At 40.8% G+C, this 18,977-nt stretch overlaps 1 protein-coding gene across 1 annotated transcript in view; it reads right to left on the bottom strand.

The window, feature by feature from the left end:
- TXLNG (taxilin gamma) overlaps nucleotides 1-17,508 on the bottom strand; it is a 57,822-nt gene extending 40,314 nt beyond the window's left edge. Inside the window, exon 1 of the mRNA XM_068533688.1 lies at nucleotides 17,382-17,508. Within this exon, the coding sequence (XP_068389789.1) occupies nucleotides 17,382-17,483 (102 nt within the window). The 5' untranslated portion in view covers nucleotides 17,484-17,508. The remainder of the gene's footprint in view (nucleotides 1-17,381) is intronic.
- Nucleotides 17,509-18,977: the final 1,469 nt, after the last annotated feature.

Genomic DNA, 18,977 nt, shown 5'->3' with positions numbered 1-18,977 from the left:
ATATTACCACAGACAGAATGCAGAAGCAGTTAGAAGAATTCAGCTATCTTCTACTAAGCCAATCATTAAAGAAATCTGTAAAAACGTAAAACAATGCCACTCTTTTCAACTTTTATTCTGGAAAATCAGCTATTTTTAATTTTAAAAACAACATTATTTACATTAATGTGTAGTATGCAGCTTCTGACACGGCCCCCTATGATCCTCCTAGTATTCACGACCTTGTATAATCTTCTCCCCTTGAGTGTGAGCTGGACCTAGAACCTGGCTTCTAATGAAACGAGAATTTGGCAAAAGTGAGAGGACGTCACTTCTTTACGTGACAAAGACTGCAGCCTCCTTCTCTCTTGTGCTGGCACTCTCTCTTGCTCGTTCTGATGAAGCCAGCAGCCATGTTGTGAGATGCCTATGGAAAGGCCCCAGTGGCAAGGAACCAAGGAAGACCTCCAGCCAACAGCTCATGAGGAACTGAGGCCCCAGTTCAACAACCTGCAAGGCACTGGATCCTGCCAACAACCACACCAGCGTGAGCTTGGAAGTGCATCCTTCCCAGTCAAGCCTTCGGATGACTGCAGCCCATGAGACCCTGAAGCAGAGGACCAGCTAAGCCACTCCCAGACACCTGAGATCGTAAATGCTGTTTCAAGTGCTAAGTTTTGAAACAATATGTTATACAGCAATAAGTAACTACACAACGTCAGTTGATTTTTAAAATGAATAATAGTTTTAAATTGTTTTAATTTCTAAAATTTGGGAAACATTATTAGATATAACCCACATTAACAAAAGCTCCTTGGGGTAATCAATAATTTTTAGGTATGCAAAAAGACCCTGAAACCAAAAAGTTTGAGAACTGCTGCCTGGCTGCGGTAGAGGAGGAACAGAGAAAGACGAGAGGCCAGCTCAGTGAAAGCATGGTCTGAGAGGGCTCCCGAATCAAGCAGATCCATCTCTAGGGAACACACCCTGGGATGGGGTGGGAGGACAGAGAGAAGAGTGTCCTTTCCTTCCTGTTCAACCACACCTAACAAATCAGCCTCTTTCCCTTTTGGTTAAGTCACTACAGTACCAATCACTATAATCCACATGGGTGGTGAGGGAGAATTGGTATAAGCCATTTTCCCTTGGCCTTTCTTTGTTGCTCTGGTTCATTCAAAAGCCTCTCCAACAGTACTTGATATACTTCCTCACTGAATCCTCAGAATTGTCTTAAAGGCAGGAATGATGAACAACAGCCTCAGTGATCAGGTAATCTTAAGTAATTTGTCCAGTCATGGACCTAGGACTTGGAAAGCAGAGACTGAATTCTCTTCTTTCTCTATAATATTCCAAAGAGTATGTTCTTCCAAAGAATGTTAAAAATAAACAAGTGTGGTGATGGCCACAAAACTCTGAATATACTAAACACCATCAAATTGTACACTTTAAGTGGATGAATTGTATGGCATATGAATTATACCTCAATAAAACTGTTAAACAAAAAATGAATGAACACGAGCAATGACGGAGTTCTGAGGAGGGACACAAATTGGAGGCAAGGTAAGTTTAGGAGTCGTCCCAACTTTTTGTTTTGTTTTTCACTGTGCAGTTTGTGGGATCTTAGTTCCCCAACCAGGGATTGAACACAGGGCCCTGGCAGCGAGAGTGCCGAGTCCTAACCACTGGACCGCCAGGGAAGTCCCAAGGAGTGTCCCAGCTTCTAACTTTAGGCAGCAAAAGGCTCCAGAGTGATGTGTCACAGCATGTAGAGGACAAGGGAGCACACAGAGACATTATTAATTAGTTAAATGAGAAGAAAAGAGGGGCAAACCAGTGCTGAAGTTAGGGCAAAGGCAACTGATTTCTCCCACTGGTGAAGAAGACAAGAAGGAGCCAAGAGAAGCAAGAAGAACTACAATCCTGCAGCCTGTGGAACAAAAACCATTCACAGGAAGATAGACAAGATGAAAAGGCAGAGGGCTCTGTACCAGATGAAGGAACAACATAAAACCCCAGAAAAACAACTAAATGAAGCGGAGATAGACAACCTTCCAAAAAAGAATTCAGAATAATGATAGTGAAGATGATCCAGGACCTCGGAAAAAGAATGGAGGCAAAGATCGAGAAGATGCAAGAAATGTTTAACAAAGACCTAAAAAATTAAAGAACAAACAGACATGAACAATACAATAACTGAAAAGAAAACTACACTAGAAGGAATCAATAGCAGAATAACTGAGGCAGAAGAACGGATAAGTGACCTGGAAGACAGAATGGTGAAATTCACTGCAGCAGAACAGAATAAAGAAAAAAGAATGAAAAGAAATGAAGACAGCCTAAGAGACCTCTGGGACAACATGAAACGCAACAACATTCGCATTACAGGGGTCCCAGAAGGACAAGAGAGAGTGAAAGGACCAGAAAAAATATTTGAACAGATTATAGTCGAAAACCTCCCTAACATGGTAAAGGAAATAGCCACCCAAGTCAAGGAAGTGCAGAGAGTCCCATACAGGATAAACCCAAGGAGAAACAGGCCGAGACACATAGTAATCAAATTGGCAAAAATTAAAGACAAAGAAAAATTATGGAAAGCAGCAAGGGAAAAACGACAAATAACATACAAAGGACTCTCATAAGGTTAACAGCTGATTTCTCAGCAGAAACTCTACAAGCCAGAAGGGAGTGGCAGGATATACTTAAAGTGATGAAAGGGAAGAACCTACAACCAAGATTACTCTAGCCGGCAAGGATCTCATTCAGATTCGATGGAGAAATCAAAAGCTTTAAAGACAAGAAAAAGCTAAGAGAATTCAGCACCACCAAACCAGCCCTACAACAAATGCTAAAGGAACTTCTCTAAGTGGGAAACACAAGATACGAAAAGGACCTACAAAAACAAACCCAAAACAAATAAGAAAATGGTCACAGGAACATACATATCAATAATACCTTAAACGTGAATGGATTAAATGCTCCAACCAAAAGACACAGGCTTGCTGAATGGATACAAAAACAAGACCCATATATATGCTGTCTACAAGAGACCCACTTCAGACCTAGGGACACATACAGGATGAAAGTGAGGGGATGGAAAAAGATATTCCATGCAAATGGAAATCAAAAGAAAGCTGGAGTAGCAATACTCAAATCACATAAAATAGACTTTAAAATAAAGAATGTTACCAGAGACAAGGAAGGACACTACATAATGATCAAGGGATCAATCCAAGAAAAAGATACAACAATTATAAATATATATGCACCAAACATAGGAGCACCTCAATACAGAAAGCAACTGCTAACAGCTCTAAAGGAGAAAATCGACAGTAACACAATAATAGTGGGGGACTTTAACACCTCACTTACACCAATGGACAGATCATCCAGACAGAAAATTAATAAGGAAACAGAAACTTTAAATGACACAAGAGGCCAGATAGATTTAATTGATATTTATAGGACATTCCATCCAAAAACAGCAGATTACACTTTCTTCTCAAGTGCGCATGGAACATTCTCCAGGATAGATCACACCTTGGGTCACAAATCAAGCCTCAGTAAATTTAAGAAAATTGAAATCATATCAAGCATCTTTTCTGACCACAATGCTATGAGATTAGAAATGAATTACAGGGAAAAAAACGTAAAAACCACAAACACATGGAGACTAAACAATACATTGCTAAATAACCGAGATCACTGAAGAAATCAAACAGGAAATCAAAAAATACCTAGAGACAAATGACAATGAAAACACGATGATCCAAAACCTATGGGATGCAGCAAAAGCAGTTCTAAGAGGGAAGTTTATAGCTATACAAGCCTACCTCAAGAAACAAGAAAAATCTCAAATAAACAATTGAACCTTACACCTAAAGGAGCTAGAGAAAGAAGAACAAACAAAACCCAAAGTTAGCAGAAGGAAAGAAATCATATAGACCAGAGCAGAAATAAATGAAATAGAAACAAAGAAAATAGCAAAGATCAATAAAACTAAAAGCTGGTTCTTTGACAAGATAAACAAAATTGATAAACCATTAGCCAGACTCATCAAGAAAAAGAGGGAGAGGACTCAAATCAATAAAATTAGAAATGAAAAACGAGAAGTTACAGCAGACACTGCAGAAATACAAAGCATCCTAAGAGACTACTACAAGCAACTCTATGCCAATAAAATGGACAACCTGGGAGAAATGGACAAATTTTTAGAAAGGTATAACCTCCCAAGACTGAACCAGAAAGAAATAGAAAATATGAACAAACCAATCACAAGTAATGAAATTGAAACTGTGATTAAAAATCTTCCAACAAACAAAAGTCCAGGACCAGATGGCTTCACAGGTGAATTCTAGCAAACATTTACAGAAGAGCTAACACCCATCCTTTTCAAACTCTTCCAAAAAACTGCAGAGGAAGGAACACTCCCCAACTCATTCTATAAGGCCACCATCACCCTGATACCAAAACCAGACATACTACAAAAAAAGAAAATTACAGACCAATATCACTGATGAATATAGATGCAAAAATCCTCAACAAAATACTAGCAAACAGAATCCAACAACACATTAAAAGGATCATATACCATGATCAAGTGGGATTTATCCCAGGGATGCAAGGATTCTTCAGTATACGTAAACTAATCAATGTGATACACCATATTAACAAGTTGAAGAATAAAAACCATATGATCATCTCAATAAATGCAGAAAAAGCTTTTGACAAAATTCAACACCCATTTATGATAAAAACTCTCCAGAAAGTGGGCATAGAGGGAACCTACCTCAACATAATAAAGGCCATATATGACAAACCCACAGCAAACATCATTCTCAATGGTGAATAACTGAAAGCATTTCCTCTAAGACCAGGAACAAGACAAGGATGTCCACTCTCACCACTACTATTCAACAAAGTTTTGGAAGTGTTAGCCACAGCAATCAGAGAAGAAAAAGAAATAAAAGGAATCCAAGTCAGAAAAGAAGAAGTAAAGCTGTCACTGTTTGCAGATGACATGATATTATACATAGAGAATCCTAAAGATGCTACCAGAAAACTACTAGCGCTAATCAATGAATTTGGTAAAGTAGCAGGATACAAAACTAATGCACAGAAATCTCTTGCATTCCTATATACTAATGATGAAAAACCTGAAAGTGAAATTAAGAAAACACTCCCGTTTACCACTGCAACAAAAAGAATAAAATATCTAGGAATAAACCTACCTAAGGAGACAAAAGACCTGTATGCAGAAAATTATAGGACACTGATGAAAGAAATTAAAGATGATACAAATAGATGGAGAGATATACCATGTTCCTGGATTGGAAGAATCAACATTGTGAAAATGACTCTACTACCCCAAAGCAATCTACAGATTCAAGGCAATCCCTATCAAACTACCACTGGCATTTTTCACAGAACTAGAACAAAAAATTTCACAATTTGTATGGAGACACAAAAGACCCCGAATAGCCAAATCAATCTTGAGAACGAAAAATGGAGCTGGAGGAATCAGGCTCCCTGACTTCAGACTATATTACAAAGCTACAGTAATCAAGACAGTTTGGTACTGGCACAAAAACAGAAATATAGATCGATGGAACAGGATAGAAAGCCCAGAGATAAACCCACGCACATATGGTCACCTTATCTTCGACAAAGGAGGCAAGCATATACAGTGGAGAAAAGACAGCCTCTTCAATAAGTGGTGCTGGGAAAATTGGACAGGTACATGTAAAAGTATGAAATTAGAACACTCCCTGACACCATACACAAAAATAGACTCAAAATGGATTAAAGACCTAAGTGTAAGGCCAGACACTATCAAACTCTTAGAGGAAAACATAGGCAGAACACTCTATGACATAAATCACAGCAAGATCCTTTTTGACCCAGCCCCTAGAGAAATGGAAATAAAAACACAAATGGGACCTAATGAAACTTAAAAGCTTTTGCACAGCAAAGGAAACCATAAACAAGACCAAAAGGCAACCATCAGAATGGGAGAAAATATTTGCAAATGAAGCAACTGACAAAGGATTAATCTCCAAGATCTACAAGCAGCTCATGCAGCTCAATAACAAAAAAAACAAACAACCCAATCCAAAAATGGGCAGAAGACCTAAATAGACATTTCTCCAAAGAAGATATACAGATGGCCTACAGACACATGAAAGAATGCTCAACATCATTAATCATTAGAGAAATGCAAATCAAATCTACAATGAGGTATCATCTCACACCAGTCAGAATGGCCATCATCAAAAAATCTAGAAACAATAAATGCTGGAGAGGGTGTGGAGAAAAGGGAACCCTCTTGCACTGTTGGTGGGAATGTAAATTGATACAGCCACTATGGAGAACAGTATGGAGGTTCCTTAAAAAAATAAAAATAGAACTACCATATGACCCAGCAATCCCACTACTGGGCATATACCCTGAGAAAACCATAATTCAAAAAGAGTCATGTACCAAAATGTTCACTGCAGCTCTATTTACAATAGCCAGGACATGGAAGCAACCTAAGTGTCCATCACCGGATGAATGGATAAAGAAGATGTGGCACATATATACAATGGAATATTACTCAGCCATAAAAAGAAATGAAATGGAGGTATTTGTAATGAGGTGGATGGAGTTAGAGTCTGTCATACAGAGTGAAGTAAGTCAGAAAGAGAAAAACAAATACAGTATGCTAACACATATATATGGAATCTAAGGGAAAAAAAAAAAAGGTCATGAAGAACCTAGTGGCAAGATGGGAATAAAGACACAGACCTACTAGAGAATGGACTTGAGGATATGGGGAGGGGGAGGGGTGAGATGTGACAGGGTGAGAGAGTGTCATGGACATATATACACTACCAAATGTAAAATAGATAGCTAGTGGGAAGCAGCCACATAGCACAGGGAGATCAGCTCGGTGCTTTGTGACCACCTAGAGGGGTGGGATAGGGAGGGTGGGAGGGAGGGAGATGCAAGAGGGAAGAGATATGGGAACATATATATATGTATAACTGATTCACTTTGTTATAAAGCAGAAACTAACACACCATTATAAAGCAATTATACTCCAATAAAGATGTTTAAAAATAAATAAATAAATAAATAAAATAAAAAGCAATGAAGATGATAAAGAGATTGGAATTAAAAGGATGTAAAAAGATAAATCAGGCAAATTCTCACCCAAGAAACAGCTGTATTAATTTATTAAAAAATAGACTTTTAAGGCAAAAGAGCATCACTAGAGATAAAGATAACACGCTCAGTGCCTTTGAATGATGTAGCAGTATTAAAGTTGTATGCTTCAAATAATACAGTTTCAAATGTAAAAAGCAAAATCAACAGAATTGTGAAGAGAAATAACTTTATAGTCATAGTGGGAGATGTAACAGAAGTAGTTAACAACAGAACTAGGTAACTAACAGGACTAGTTAACAACAGAATCAATAAGGAGAGAGAAAATTGTGAGCAACATATTAACAAATTTGATCTAATGGTCACATATATTACATCCAAGAAGTGAAGAATACATTTCTTTTTAAGAACAGATGGATCATTTATAAAAACTGATGTATCCTGTGCCATAATGGAAGTCTAAACAAATTTGAAATAGTAAAATCATACACAACATGTTTTCTGACCACAAATGCAATTAGGTTAAAAATCACTAAAGAAAAGATAAGTACAAAAAAATAAATATATGTTAAAATTAAGAAACAAGGTTCTAAATAACCCATGGGTCAAAGAATAAATCATAATAGAAATTAGAAAATATTTAGAATCACACCTAAGAAAAGATACTATGTATAAAAACTGATGGGGTGCAACCAAAACTGTACACAGAGGAGAATTTTTAGCCCTAAATTTATATTTCAGAAAACTTTAAGCTAATGCATTTGAAAATACAAATGAATTTCTAGAAAAATATAACTTCCAAAAACTGACTCAAGAAGAAATAAAAAGCCATCCTACAAAGAGCATTTAAGGTCCAGATAACTTTACCAGAAATTTTACAAAATCTTCAAGAAACAACTCTACAATACTATACAAACTCAGAGAATAGAAAAAGAGGAGTAATATTTAGAATAAAAACTGCTTAGAATCAATATAAAAAAGACAGTCCCATAGAAAAAGAGGCAAAAGACTTGAACATCTTCACAAAAAGAACATTTTTTTTTTGTATTTTTAAAATTTTTTAAACAGCTTTATTGGGATATAATTGATATACAAAAAAAACTGGACATATTTAATGTATACAATTTGCTGATTTTGGAGATATGCATTCACCTGTGAAACCATCACCACAATTAAGGCAATAAAATATCCATTACCTCTAAAAAAAAAAAAAAAAAAAAAAAACACATCATTCTCAATGGTGAAAAACTGAAAGCATTTCCTCTAAGACCAGGAACAAGACAAGGATGTCCACTCTCACCACTATTATTCAACATAGTTTAGGAAGTCCTAGCCACAGCAATCAGAGAAGAAAAAGAAATAAAAGGAATCCAAATTGGAAAAGAAGAAGTAAAACTGTCACTGTTTGCAGATGACATGATACTATACATAGAGAACTCTAAAGATGCCACCAGAAAACTACTAGAGCTAATCAATGAATTTGGTAAAGTTGCAGGATACAAAATTAATGCACAGAAATCTCTTGCATTCCTATACACTAATGACGAAAAATCTGAAAGAGAAATTAAGGAAACACTCCCATTCACCATTGCAACAAAAAGAATAAAATACCTAGGAATAAACTTACCTAGGGAGACAAAAGACCTGTACGCAGAAAACTATAACACACTGATGAAAGAAATTAATGATGATACCAACAGATGGAGAGATATACCATGTTCTTGGATTGGAAGAATCAATATTGTGAAAATGACTATACTACCCAAAGCAATCTACAGATTCAATGCAATCCCTATCAAATTACTAATGGCATTTTTTACGGAACTAGAACAAAAAATCTTAAAATTTGTATGGAGACACAAAAGACCCCGAACAGCCAAAGCAGTCTTGAGGGAAAAAAACGGAGCTGGAGGAATCAGACTCCCTGACTTCAGACTATACTACAAAGCTACAGTAATCAAGACAGTATGGTACTGGCACAAAAACAGAAACATAGATCAATGGAACAAGACAGAAAGCCCAGAGGTAAACCCATGCACCTATGGTCAACTAATCTATGACAAAGGAGGCAAGGATATACAATGGAGAAAAGACAGTCTCTTCAATAAGTGGTGCTGGGAAAACTGGACAGCTACATGTAAAAGAATGAAATTAGAACACTCCTTAACACCGTACAGAAAAATAAACTCTAAATGGATTAAAGACCTAAATGTAAGGCCAGACACTATAAAACTCTTAGAGGAAAACACAGGCAGAACACTCTATGACATAAATCACAGCAAGATCCTTTTTGACCCACCCCCTAGAGAAATGGAAATAAAAACAAAAAAAACAAGTGGGACCTAATGAAACTTAAAAGCTTTTGCACAGCAAAGGAAACCATAAACAAGATGAAAAGACAACCCTCAAAATGGGAGAAAATATTTGCAAACGAATCAACGGACAAAGGATTAATCTCCAAAATATATAAACAGCTCATTCAGCTCAATATTAAAAAAACAAACACCCCAATCCAAAAATGGGCAGAAGACCTAAACAGACATTTCTCCAAAGAAGAAATACAGATGGCCAAGAAGCACATGAAAAGCTACTCAACATCACTAATTATTAGAGAAATGCGAATCAAAACTACAATGAGGTATCACCTCACACCAGTTAGAATGGGCATCATCAGAAAATCTACAAACAACAAATGCTGGAGAGGGTGTGGAGAAAAGGGAACCCTCTTGCACTGTTGGTGGGAATGTAAATTGATACAGCCACTATGGAGAACAGTATGGAGGTTCCTTAAAAAACTAAAAACAGAATTACCATATGATCCAGCAATCCCACTACTGGGCATATACCCAGAGAAACCCATAATTCAAAAAGACACATGCACCCCAATGTTCACTGCAGCACTATTTACGACAGTCAGGTCATGGAAGCAACCCAAATGCTCATCGACAGATGAATGGATAAAGAAGATGTGGTACATATATACAGTGGAATATTAGCCATAAAAAGGAACGAAATGGGGTCATTTGTTGAGACGTGGATGGATCTAGAGACTGTCATACAGAGTGAAGTCAGAAAAAGAAAACAAATATCGTATATTAACGCATATATGTGGAACCTAGAAAAATGGTATAGATGAACCGGTTTGCAGGGCAGAAATTGAGACACAGATGTAGAGAACAAACGTATGGACACCAAGGGGGGAAAGCGGCGGGGTGGTGGGTGTGGTGGTGTGATGAACTGGGCAATTGGGATTGACATGGATACACCGATGTGTATAAAACTGATGACTGATAAGAACCTGCTATATAAAAAAATAAATTAAATTAAATTTAAAAAATTAAAAAAAAAAAAGGAGCCCACAGGTCTGGAAAAGGCCCTGTCAGAATGCAGCTTCTCTGGCTGCACGCTCTCTTCAGCAGGAGTTTGTGCTACTATCTCTAGCGGTCGGTGCTAACATCTATCTTAGACTGTGCACGTCGTTTGCCTTTTAATCCAAGGATGATGGCACTCGATTTCACATTTAACTTCTATGGCCATTTCTTTTATTAAAAGGAAGGGTGCTGGACTCCATAATTTGCAAAATCACTTCTAGCTCTAAAACTGTAATTCAGTGATGAGCAGCAATCTGAGAGATACCTGTATTAGCCTAAACACCTATCTAGGTGGCAAAAGGATCAGAAAATAAGATGTTAATTCCCAAAGCTACTGAAATGTGCTTGGGCCTGATCTATTTTGCAGAAGGGCAGGGGCCGGGCCACACATTTAGCATCTTCAAGCCACAGACTCCTGAGATGTAAAATGGTCCTCTACTTTTACAGGTTACGTAAATGCAACACCCCTGTTCCAGTTTTATGAAGTCATCCTTCGCCAGCTCCACATGGACCAATCATGATGCACCTTTGAAACATCAAATCTTCTCTTTTTCTTGTCCTACCTAACCCAACCACTTCAGCTCTTTGTTAACACTGTTGTGTAGACTTTGAGAGGTTAAAAAAAGGGTCTCTCTCTAAACTCTCTACCTTTTAATTCATCCAAACTACACTTGGAGGTGCCTTTGCAGGGAGTCAAAAGCACGCCTCCTAAATCAAATATCTTAATGTCAACCTGGGGCCTAAGGCAATGAAACAAAAGCTATAAGGCTCAAAACTCCCTGGGTTCCTGGATTACAACAGCTTTCCTATACCCCCAATGACCTAACCCCACCCTTCGTAATTTGTTTTCATTTAGCAAAAACTATTACTCATTTTACCTATCACCAAGTTTTACTCATATTCAACGAAGAGCACATTTTTATTTACCATCCTCAAGAAATGTGTTTAGAGAGCACAAGACACATGGAATATGGCTAATGGCTTTGGAGCCCAGAGACCCCGGCCTTTGAATATACCACTTACTACCTCCTGTGTTGCCATAGGGAGGTCAACCTCTCAGTTTCCTGATCTGTAAACTAGAGATGCACAGTACCTTCCTTCTAGAGTAGTAAGATTAGCTATAATGAATATATATTGCTACCATGCAGCAGAACTGTTTATAATAACATGTGAATAAGGATGCATTTGCAAATTATGCAAAATGCCTCCATTCTCACTTTTAAATATGACCCACATGTCAATCTAAAACATCCTTGGGACTTCCCTGGTGGTCCAGTGGGTAAGACTCTGCTCTCCCAATGCTGGGGGCCCGGGTCCGATCCCTGGTTGGGGAACTAGATCCCGCATGCATGCCGCAATTTAGAGTCCACATGCCACAACTAAGACCCAGCGCAGCATAAATAAATAAATAAATAAGTTTAAAAAATGAAACATCCTTAACGAAACGTGCTTCTAAGCTACTGGCACATCTTCCTCAACAAACCATTCTACTTTGACCTCAGTAGGGAAAGAGGAAAAATGAACAAGTGGTAGTTTAGCAATATTACTCGTGGCAGACTACAGAGTAGGAAGTGGGGGTAATGGGGGTCGTCCTGGGGACATTTTGGAAATGTAACACAGAATGCAAATCAGCACCCTGAGCAATAAATGTTAATAAAATTATGTTGCCAGCACAACAGGACAACAATGGCCATTTTATATATCTTTTCCTTCAAGTAATAAAATTTAAGTAGTTATAAGTACCAAGAGAATTTCAACTAGGAAATAAATTGAATCATAAAAACATACTCAAGGTTCAAACCCTTAAAGGGTCACCTAACCTATTTTATCCTCTTCTAGAAATGCCCCACTTGGGAAAATTTTAAACATAGCTAATTCTCAATGTTGATGAATACTATATTAAACTTTTATACCACTTTACACACTTTAAATACTGTCACATCCATTACATTAACTAAAAGTTACTGATAATCGTGTTAGAACCAAACAAAAAGTAATTGGGAAGAAAGGGGGTGGGGGCGGGAAGAGGCAAAGGGATTTCTTTGGGATATCAGGTTAAAAAAGCAGAAACTGTCCGTGCAGTAGGGTACATCAGTTGCGTTATCAATTACACAATTATATACCAGCTCTCGGCCAAGTTCACCAACTCTGAGCTGTGTTATTTAATTTGAGCAAGGTTTGCTGTTGCTGTTTTGACTGAGCTTCAGATGCCTTATCTACATGCCTAGGGATACCACCTATCCTGCAGAGGTAAGGAAGATATCAGAATGCAAGCACATTTTAAGTGCCTAGCACAATGAAGGAAACAGTGAGAACTCAAATTCCTTTCCTTTGAAACACAACTCTCTGCAAAGTGTAAAAGCTGAACAGCATATCTATTGAAAGGAAAATTATAGTGACTCCTTCTGTGAAGAATCCCACACAAAGGCAAATCACAGGTGCCCTGTTTTATGGAATCTGGATTTGGCATATACACTCCTAAATAAAACTTCTCTAGTCAAGACCAATATAAATGACACAAAATAACGTATACAACACCTTCCAGTAATGTAGTAAATAACTGTGGCATATTATGATCTATGAACGTGGTATTGCTAGAGGGATGTGCTGTATCTGGTCTGCTCTCATTACTGCTTTGCCCGTTTGGTTCTCCATGAAAATAAAATTTACCAAAGTTTGCTGATAGAATTAGATGACAATGTCGTAAAGCGAAGATCACTTCGATTCTTATTACCTAATCTCTGTGCTAGAAGAGTGGAAATTCATCATCAAGTCCGCAAGTGGGGAGAAAAACAAGATAACGAAATGGTTTCTTCCTACCCCATACTCTCGCCCCACCATGACATGATTTCTCCTCATTAAGTCTATCACAGAGAGATTCTGGGAAGAGTGACGAACACAAAGGCTGGAAGATAGATTTACAGAATAACACCCTAAAAGCAAGAGAAACGGATCTTTCATATATGCTCCCCTCCCCACCAAGTAAAATTCTACATGCCCAGCACTGTGCTGAACGTGTCACATCAACTTCTTTTTTTTTTTTTTTTTTAATTTTATTTTTACTTATGTATTTTCGGCTGTGTTGGGTCTTCGTTGCGGTGCGCAGGCTTCTCATTGCGGTGGCTTCTCTTGTTGCGGAGCACAGGCTCTAGGCACGTGGGCTCAGTAGTTGTGGCGCACGGGCTTAGTTGCTCCGGGGCATGTGGGATCTTCCCAGACCAGGGCTCGAACCCGTGTCCCCTGCATTGGCAGGCAGATTCTCAACCACTGCGCCACCAGGGAAGCCCTCAACTCTCATACTTCACAAGAGTCCTATGCGGTAGGGATTAGCATCATCGCCGCTTTACAGATGATGCAACTGAGGCTTAGAAAGATTGCGAAACCTGCCCAAGGCTGCACAGCTAATGAGTGGCAAGACCCATGAGTCTTGACTCCAAATCCATACTATTTGCCCACTACCACCCTACTTATTACTGTAGTGTAGATGAAAGGGTACTTTCCACACTCGGCTTCACCCCTTGGGCAAATCACTTGACCTTGCTGAGCAATTTGTCATCTATAAATGAGGACAATGACAGTTGCCCAGCCTTCTCCACAGCACCTGAGTGATGCTGAAAGACTTAATATGTGTGCAAAAATATGCGTGCAAAAATATGCTATAAAAACTATAGGGCAACATGTAAATGTAACATTTCATTAATTTGAGCATAGATTCCATATATCTTTATCCTTCCTATTTGACCTAAAAGTAAGTTTTTAAGAGTAGTTAAATAATTTTTAACACTCCCAAGCAAAAATCTAGGGGGAAAAAAAAATCAACCTTAGACATTCTGGAAAAGGCAAAAACTATAGAGACAGTAAAAAGATCAGTGGTGGCCAGTGGTTTGGGGGAAGAGAGGAAGGGATGGAGGTTTTTAGGGCAGTGAAACTGTTCTGTATGATATCGTAATGGTGGACACATGTCACTATACATTTGTTAAAACTCTTAGAATATACAGCACCAAGAATGAACCCTAATGTAAACTATGGACTTTAGTTAATAAGAATGTACCAATATTGGCTCACCAATTGTAACAAATGTACCACAATACTGCAAGATATACATAATAGGGGAAAGGGGTGTGGTGTGAGGGGATAAATGGGAACTCTGCAATTTATGTTCAGTTTTTTGGTAAACCTAAAACTGCTCAAAAAATAGTCTACTAATTTTTTGAAAACTCAGCCTTATAAAACAAATTCTAGTAAAAATACAAACAAACAAACAAAAAACCCCCCACAAATTCTACACAAGGATTTAGGAAGTACTATGAATGAGCTTGGTGTTCTAAAAAATGCCTGGAAATACTTGACAAAGTAATATCCCATCTTTTTGGACTAGTGTTGTCCAATAGAACTTTATGCAATGTGCAATGATGGAAATATTCTAGATCTGCTCTAACACAGTAGCCACTAGTCACGTTGGCTATTGAACACTTGCAATGTGGCTAGTATACTGAGAAAGGGAATTTTTAATTTTACTTAATTTTAATTAACACTTAAATAGCCACAGGCGCCTAGTGGCTATCACATCAGACAGCAGTTTTAGACAATTCAAGAGACTCTTAGAAATGTACTGTAATGTTAAAAGAAAAGTCACCTTAAGAGACCATCCAAATGGTAGTAGTTATGAAACAATGCCACAATTACCTGAGGTCAAGAGTGACTTAGATGGCTAAGACAAACAGGAAGCAACAAAGCCCATCTCCAATTGTTTCTCACTTTTAAGTCTCATAATGTAACCCAAAAGTGACAAAACGGTCACTGTTCCTTGAATTCCTTCAATATTTTCAAAACAACCCAATTAGTTAAACACCATTTTTGCTTCCTGAAAAATAGGGCAGAGGTCAAGTTAGAATTACGAATATATTTTCAAGCTAGTGGCCCAGAGGAAATAAAAAACAAGGGGTCCGAAGGAAATAACTTAAAAAGTGACTGCTGCAAACACAAGATATTCACCCAATTTTTTAAAACGAAAATTCAGAAACTAATATTTAACCACGTATTTCAATTCCATGTCATAGTCAATTGTAAATCAAAAGGAAAAAAGATGCCCAGAAAAGCCTGAGCAAAGAAGAAAGGTGCCTGAGTAAGTAAACAAAACTGAGACAGTACAGACACACCTGACTATTCTTATCCAGCTGTTAACCAGAGAACTGCGTCAAAGGGTCATTACCTCTTCGTCGTTTAAAATGCTAGTTGATTAAACCTCAGTTCCTAGTTCAGACCTTTTATCCTTATGCTAGGGGCATAAAAAGGAACTCATATCCTCAACTGCAGTGGCTTTTTATCGGAGTCCTCCCCTGGGGGACCTATGAAACCAAACCCTGAGATTGGCTCCCTACCCTCAGGGAATAAGTGAGGTGTCCAAAGCGACAGTGTTGAATCCCTAGAGTTCCGTTCGGTCCACAGCTTCTTTTTCAGTCCTTCAAGTACTGGATCTTTCTTTTAGAGTACAAAGAGAGGGAGAGAAAGACAGGTAATTGAGAAGCAGTAACACCCTCATGAAGACAGACGTGAAAACACCTGACCTTAGAAACAGGCCCCCAGAAGCTAATTCTTGACACTCTGCGCAGAGGTAAAGCGAACCTTTGTTCTTTTTTTCAAGTTCACGAGTCGCATTAGAAAAATATTATTTCGTAATTTCCAGCAGGAGTGATCTTTAAGAGTATTCAAATGCATAATTAAGTGACATTAAACTGCCCCGAGTGATCAAGCACGACGTCCAACAACTTGAACGTTTCAATCTGTTCAACCGCAAGGAACGAGACAGGTTTCCACCTTTCCAGTCCTTTTCCCCGCACTTCTCTCTTCCTGGGCCCTGAAAGCCCTGTATCCCGTTTGTTGTGCAATCTTTTTCGAACTCCACCCACTGACTCCAGAACAAGTGGAATTCTCTCATTCTGAAGGTCGGGATTTTCCTCCAGAAAGGAAGGGAGACACTGAAAACTCCTTGACGTGAGTCAAATAAGGCAAGGGGAACAGTCCAGCCCGACTCCCAGATTAAGAGAGACCAAAGGCCAAGCTGGGGGAGGCGCTCAAGTTTCCGCTCACCAAGGGGCGGGGGGGAAGAAAGAAAGAAAAGGGGCAGAAATAAAGAGCGAGAAGGGGAAGGAGGGAGAGCTGGCCCGGGAAGACCGGTTATCCGCGATGCCGCTCCCAACTCTGAGGGACCCAGGTCCTCCAGCATTTTCTCCCCACGTGCAGCCAAGCCCGTGGCGCCCACAGAGCAGCCCCAGGGCCTGGGTCCCGGGGGCCGAGAGGCCCGGCTCGCCAGCCCGCGCAGTGGCGGGGAGCGCAGGGGGGCGGGGGAAGGGGGGCGCAGCGCAGCCCCGGCTCCCGCGCGGTTATCTTACTGCGCAACAGCCTCGCCCGCGCCGCCCGGGCGCACCCAGCAGCGCGCCCCGCACACCTGCCCGGCGCGAGGAGGGCGAGCCCGGGACCCCTGGCAGCCCCCAGACGGCGCGCCCAGCGCTAGCAGCACGGGAAGCACGCGGAGGGCGGGGGCTGAGAGAGGGAACACCTGGCGCCCGGGGCCCCGCGGCGCCGGCCGCACGTGGCTGTGACACCTGGCGCGCCCCCGCCAAGCACCCCTTCCCCCTCCCACCAGGCTGTGCCCCCTGCCCTCCCTCCCGCCCCCGCCTCAATCCCCAACCATCACCCCCTCCCACCCCATCCACCCCGCTTCCACTCCCCTCACCTGCCCCCACTGTCGTCACCCTGGGAGCGAAGAGGGCCGGATGGTCGTCCCGTGGCTATAGGTAACCCGGGAGAGTGAAGAGGTGCACCCCGAAACAGCTAGCCCCAGCATTCCTCAGGCCCAGCAACAACGCAGGCACCCCCCAGACTGACCTTCTGCCGCGGGCTGCGTCGCCGTCCACCCCGTCCGGCCTCAACTGCCTCCTCGGCGCCGCCGCCTCTTCCCCGCGAAGCCTCCTCTACCCGCGTCGCCATGAGGTGACGGCAGCAGCCAAACAAGCAGCCCGACAAGGGGCACGGAACCTCGCAGGGCCTCGCGCCCCGCCCCTGAATCCCCCAGCCAATTGCCGCATGCAAGGCTCCCCACGTGACCGGAGGAGGTTGGCCTCCGAGGGGACGGAGCGGAATGGGGGTGGGGAGCATTGAAGCCGGGGCTGGGCTACTGCGGGGCCGAAGGGCGAACAGAGGCCGCGCGAGCCTGCGCGAACGAGGAAAGGTACTCTGGAGTGGACTACAAGTCCCAGCAGGCCGCGCGGCCTCGGCTCGCAGACCCGGATCAGGGTTGGAGCGTAATGCGGCGTTCTGAAATGGGGGAAGAGTATCCACTGTGCTGCGCGTGCAGCCTCCTGGGATTTGTAGTTTTCTAGGGGCGATGTACCGGTACCGGAAGGTGCTCTTTATCATCCTGCGGGAAAAGTTCAGAAACAGTTCAGTGTTTGGGAGGGAGCGGGGTAGGGGGCACATTGTTCTGCTTTAGTTTTGGTACTCTTCTTCGGAACTGAGCCCGAATGATTGGGGGATGAGGAGAAATACTTCGTGACTTTCAAGGCGGGAGAGTTGTAATGGCTTTCAGAATTTGAGGTTTCTGGCTCGACACCTGTCCCGAGTCCTGCCCCTCCACCAGAGCTCTCAGCACCGTTTAGCGGTCCCGAGCTCCTGCGGGGTGGGGGCTGCGTCATATCCACCTTGGCTGAACCGCCCGGGCTTCTAGCACAGTTCTCCACCCTTAGTTGGCGCTTAATACACATTGAACGTACTGGCTTTCTCCGCCAGTTGTTTCGTTACTGAAATTTTTTAACAAACTCGGTTTGCTGAATCGATTTTTTTTTCTTGACGAGATTAGGGCGGGGATGGATTTTTTCTCAGGCATGCTCCCTATTTACATCTGATGGAACCAGATCTCCAATGACCGAGCTTCTGATAGTCACAGACCGTCATGAAATCCTGACATGTTGCCTTAAATAACTCATTATGAAAATTTGTGTAAATCCTATGTCATTTTTTATGAGAGAATACTAAGGAGTGGTGTCAGGCGCCAAAAATTTAATAACTTAACGTGAGAGTAAATTTCAATATTGGGGAAATTCCTTCTATTAATTTTAATTATTTCTGTAAATTTGGGGAAAGTACCATTATTTTATTTCACAGGCAGAACACCTCAGTCCAGCTTTGAGATTTCAAAACTAGAGCAACAGATAATGAACCCATACCTAGACACTATATAAAGCTGATGGCCTCGGCCACTGTTCCTCACCTTCTTAAAGGCAAAAGTCCCAGTGAGATGCAGAAAAAATCTATCGGTAATGCTGCTTCTAACCCGCCTGGGGAATTGAGTGTTAAAATGCACCATAGTTAAATTATGGTACAAGCGAACACCATGCAGCTACTAAAAATGATAAACATTTTTTAAATTGACCTAGAAAATATACATAGCACAGTGAGCTTAAAAAAAAATCCATTTTCATAGAA

Source organism: Eschrichtius robustus, chromosome X (genome assembly GCF_028021215.1).
Source record: "Eschrichtius robustus isolate mEscRob2 chromosome X, mEscRob2.pri, whole genome shotgun sequence".
In the NCBI taxonomy this organism is placed as follows: Eukaryota; Metazoa; Chordata; class Mammalia; order Artiodactyla; family Eschrichtiidae; genus Eschrichtius; species Eschrichtius robustus.
Note: the sequence above shows the minus strand (reverse complement) of the source record. Positions and strands in the feature narration are given on the sequence as shown.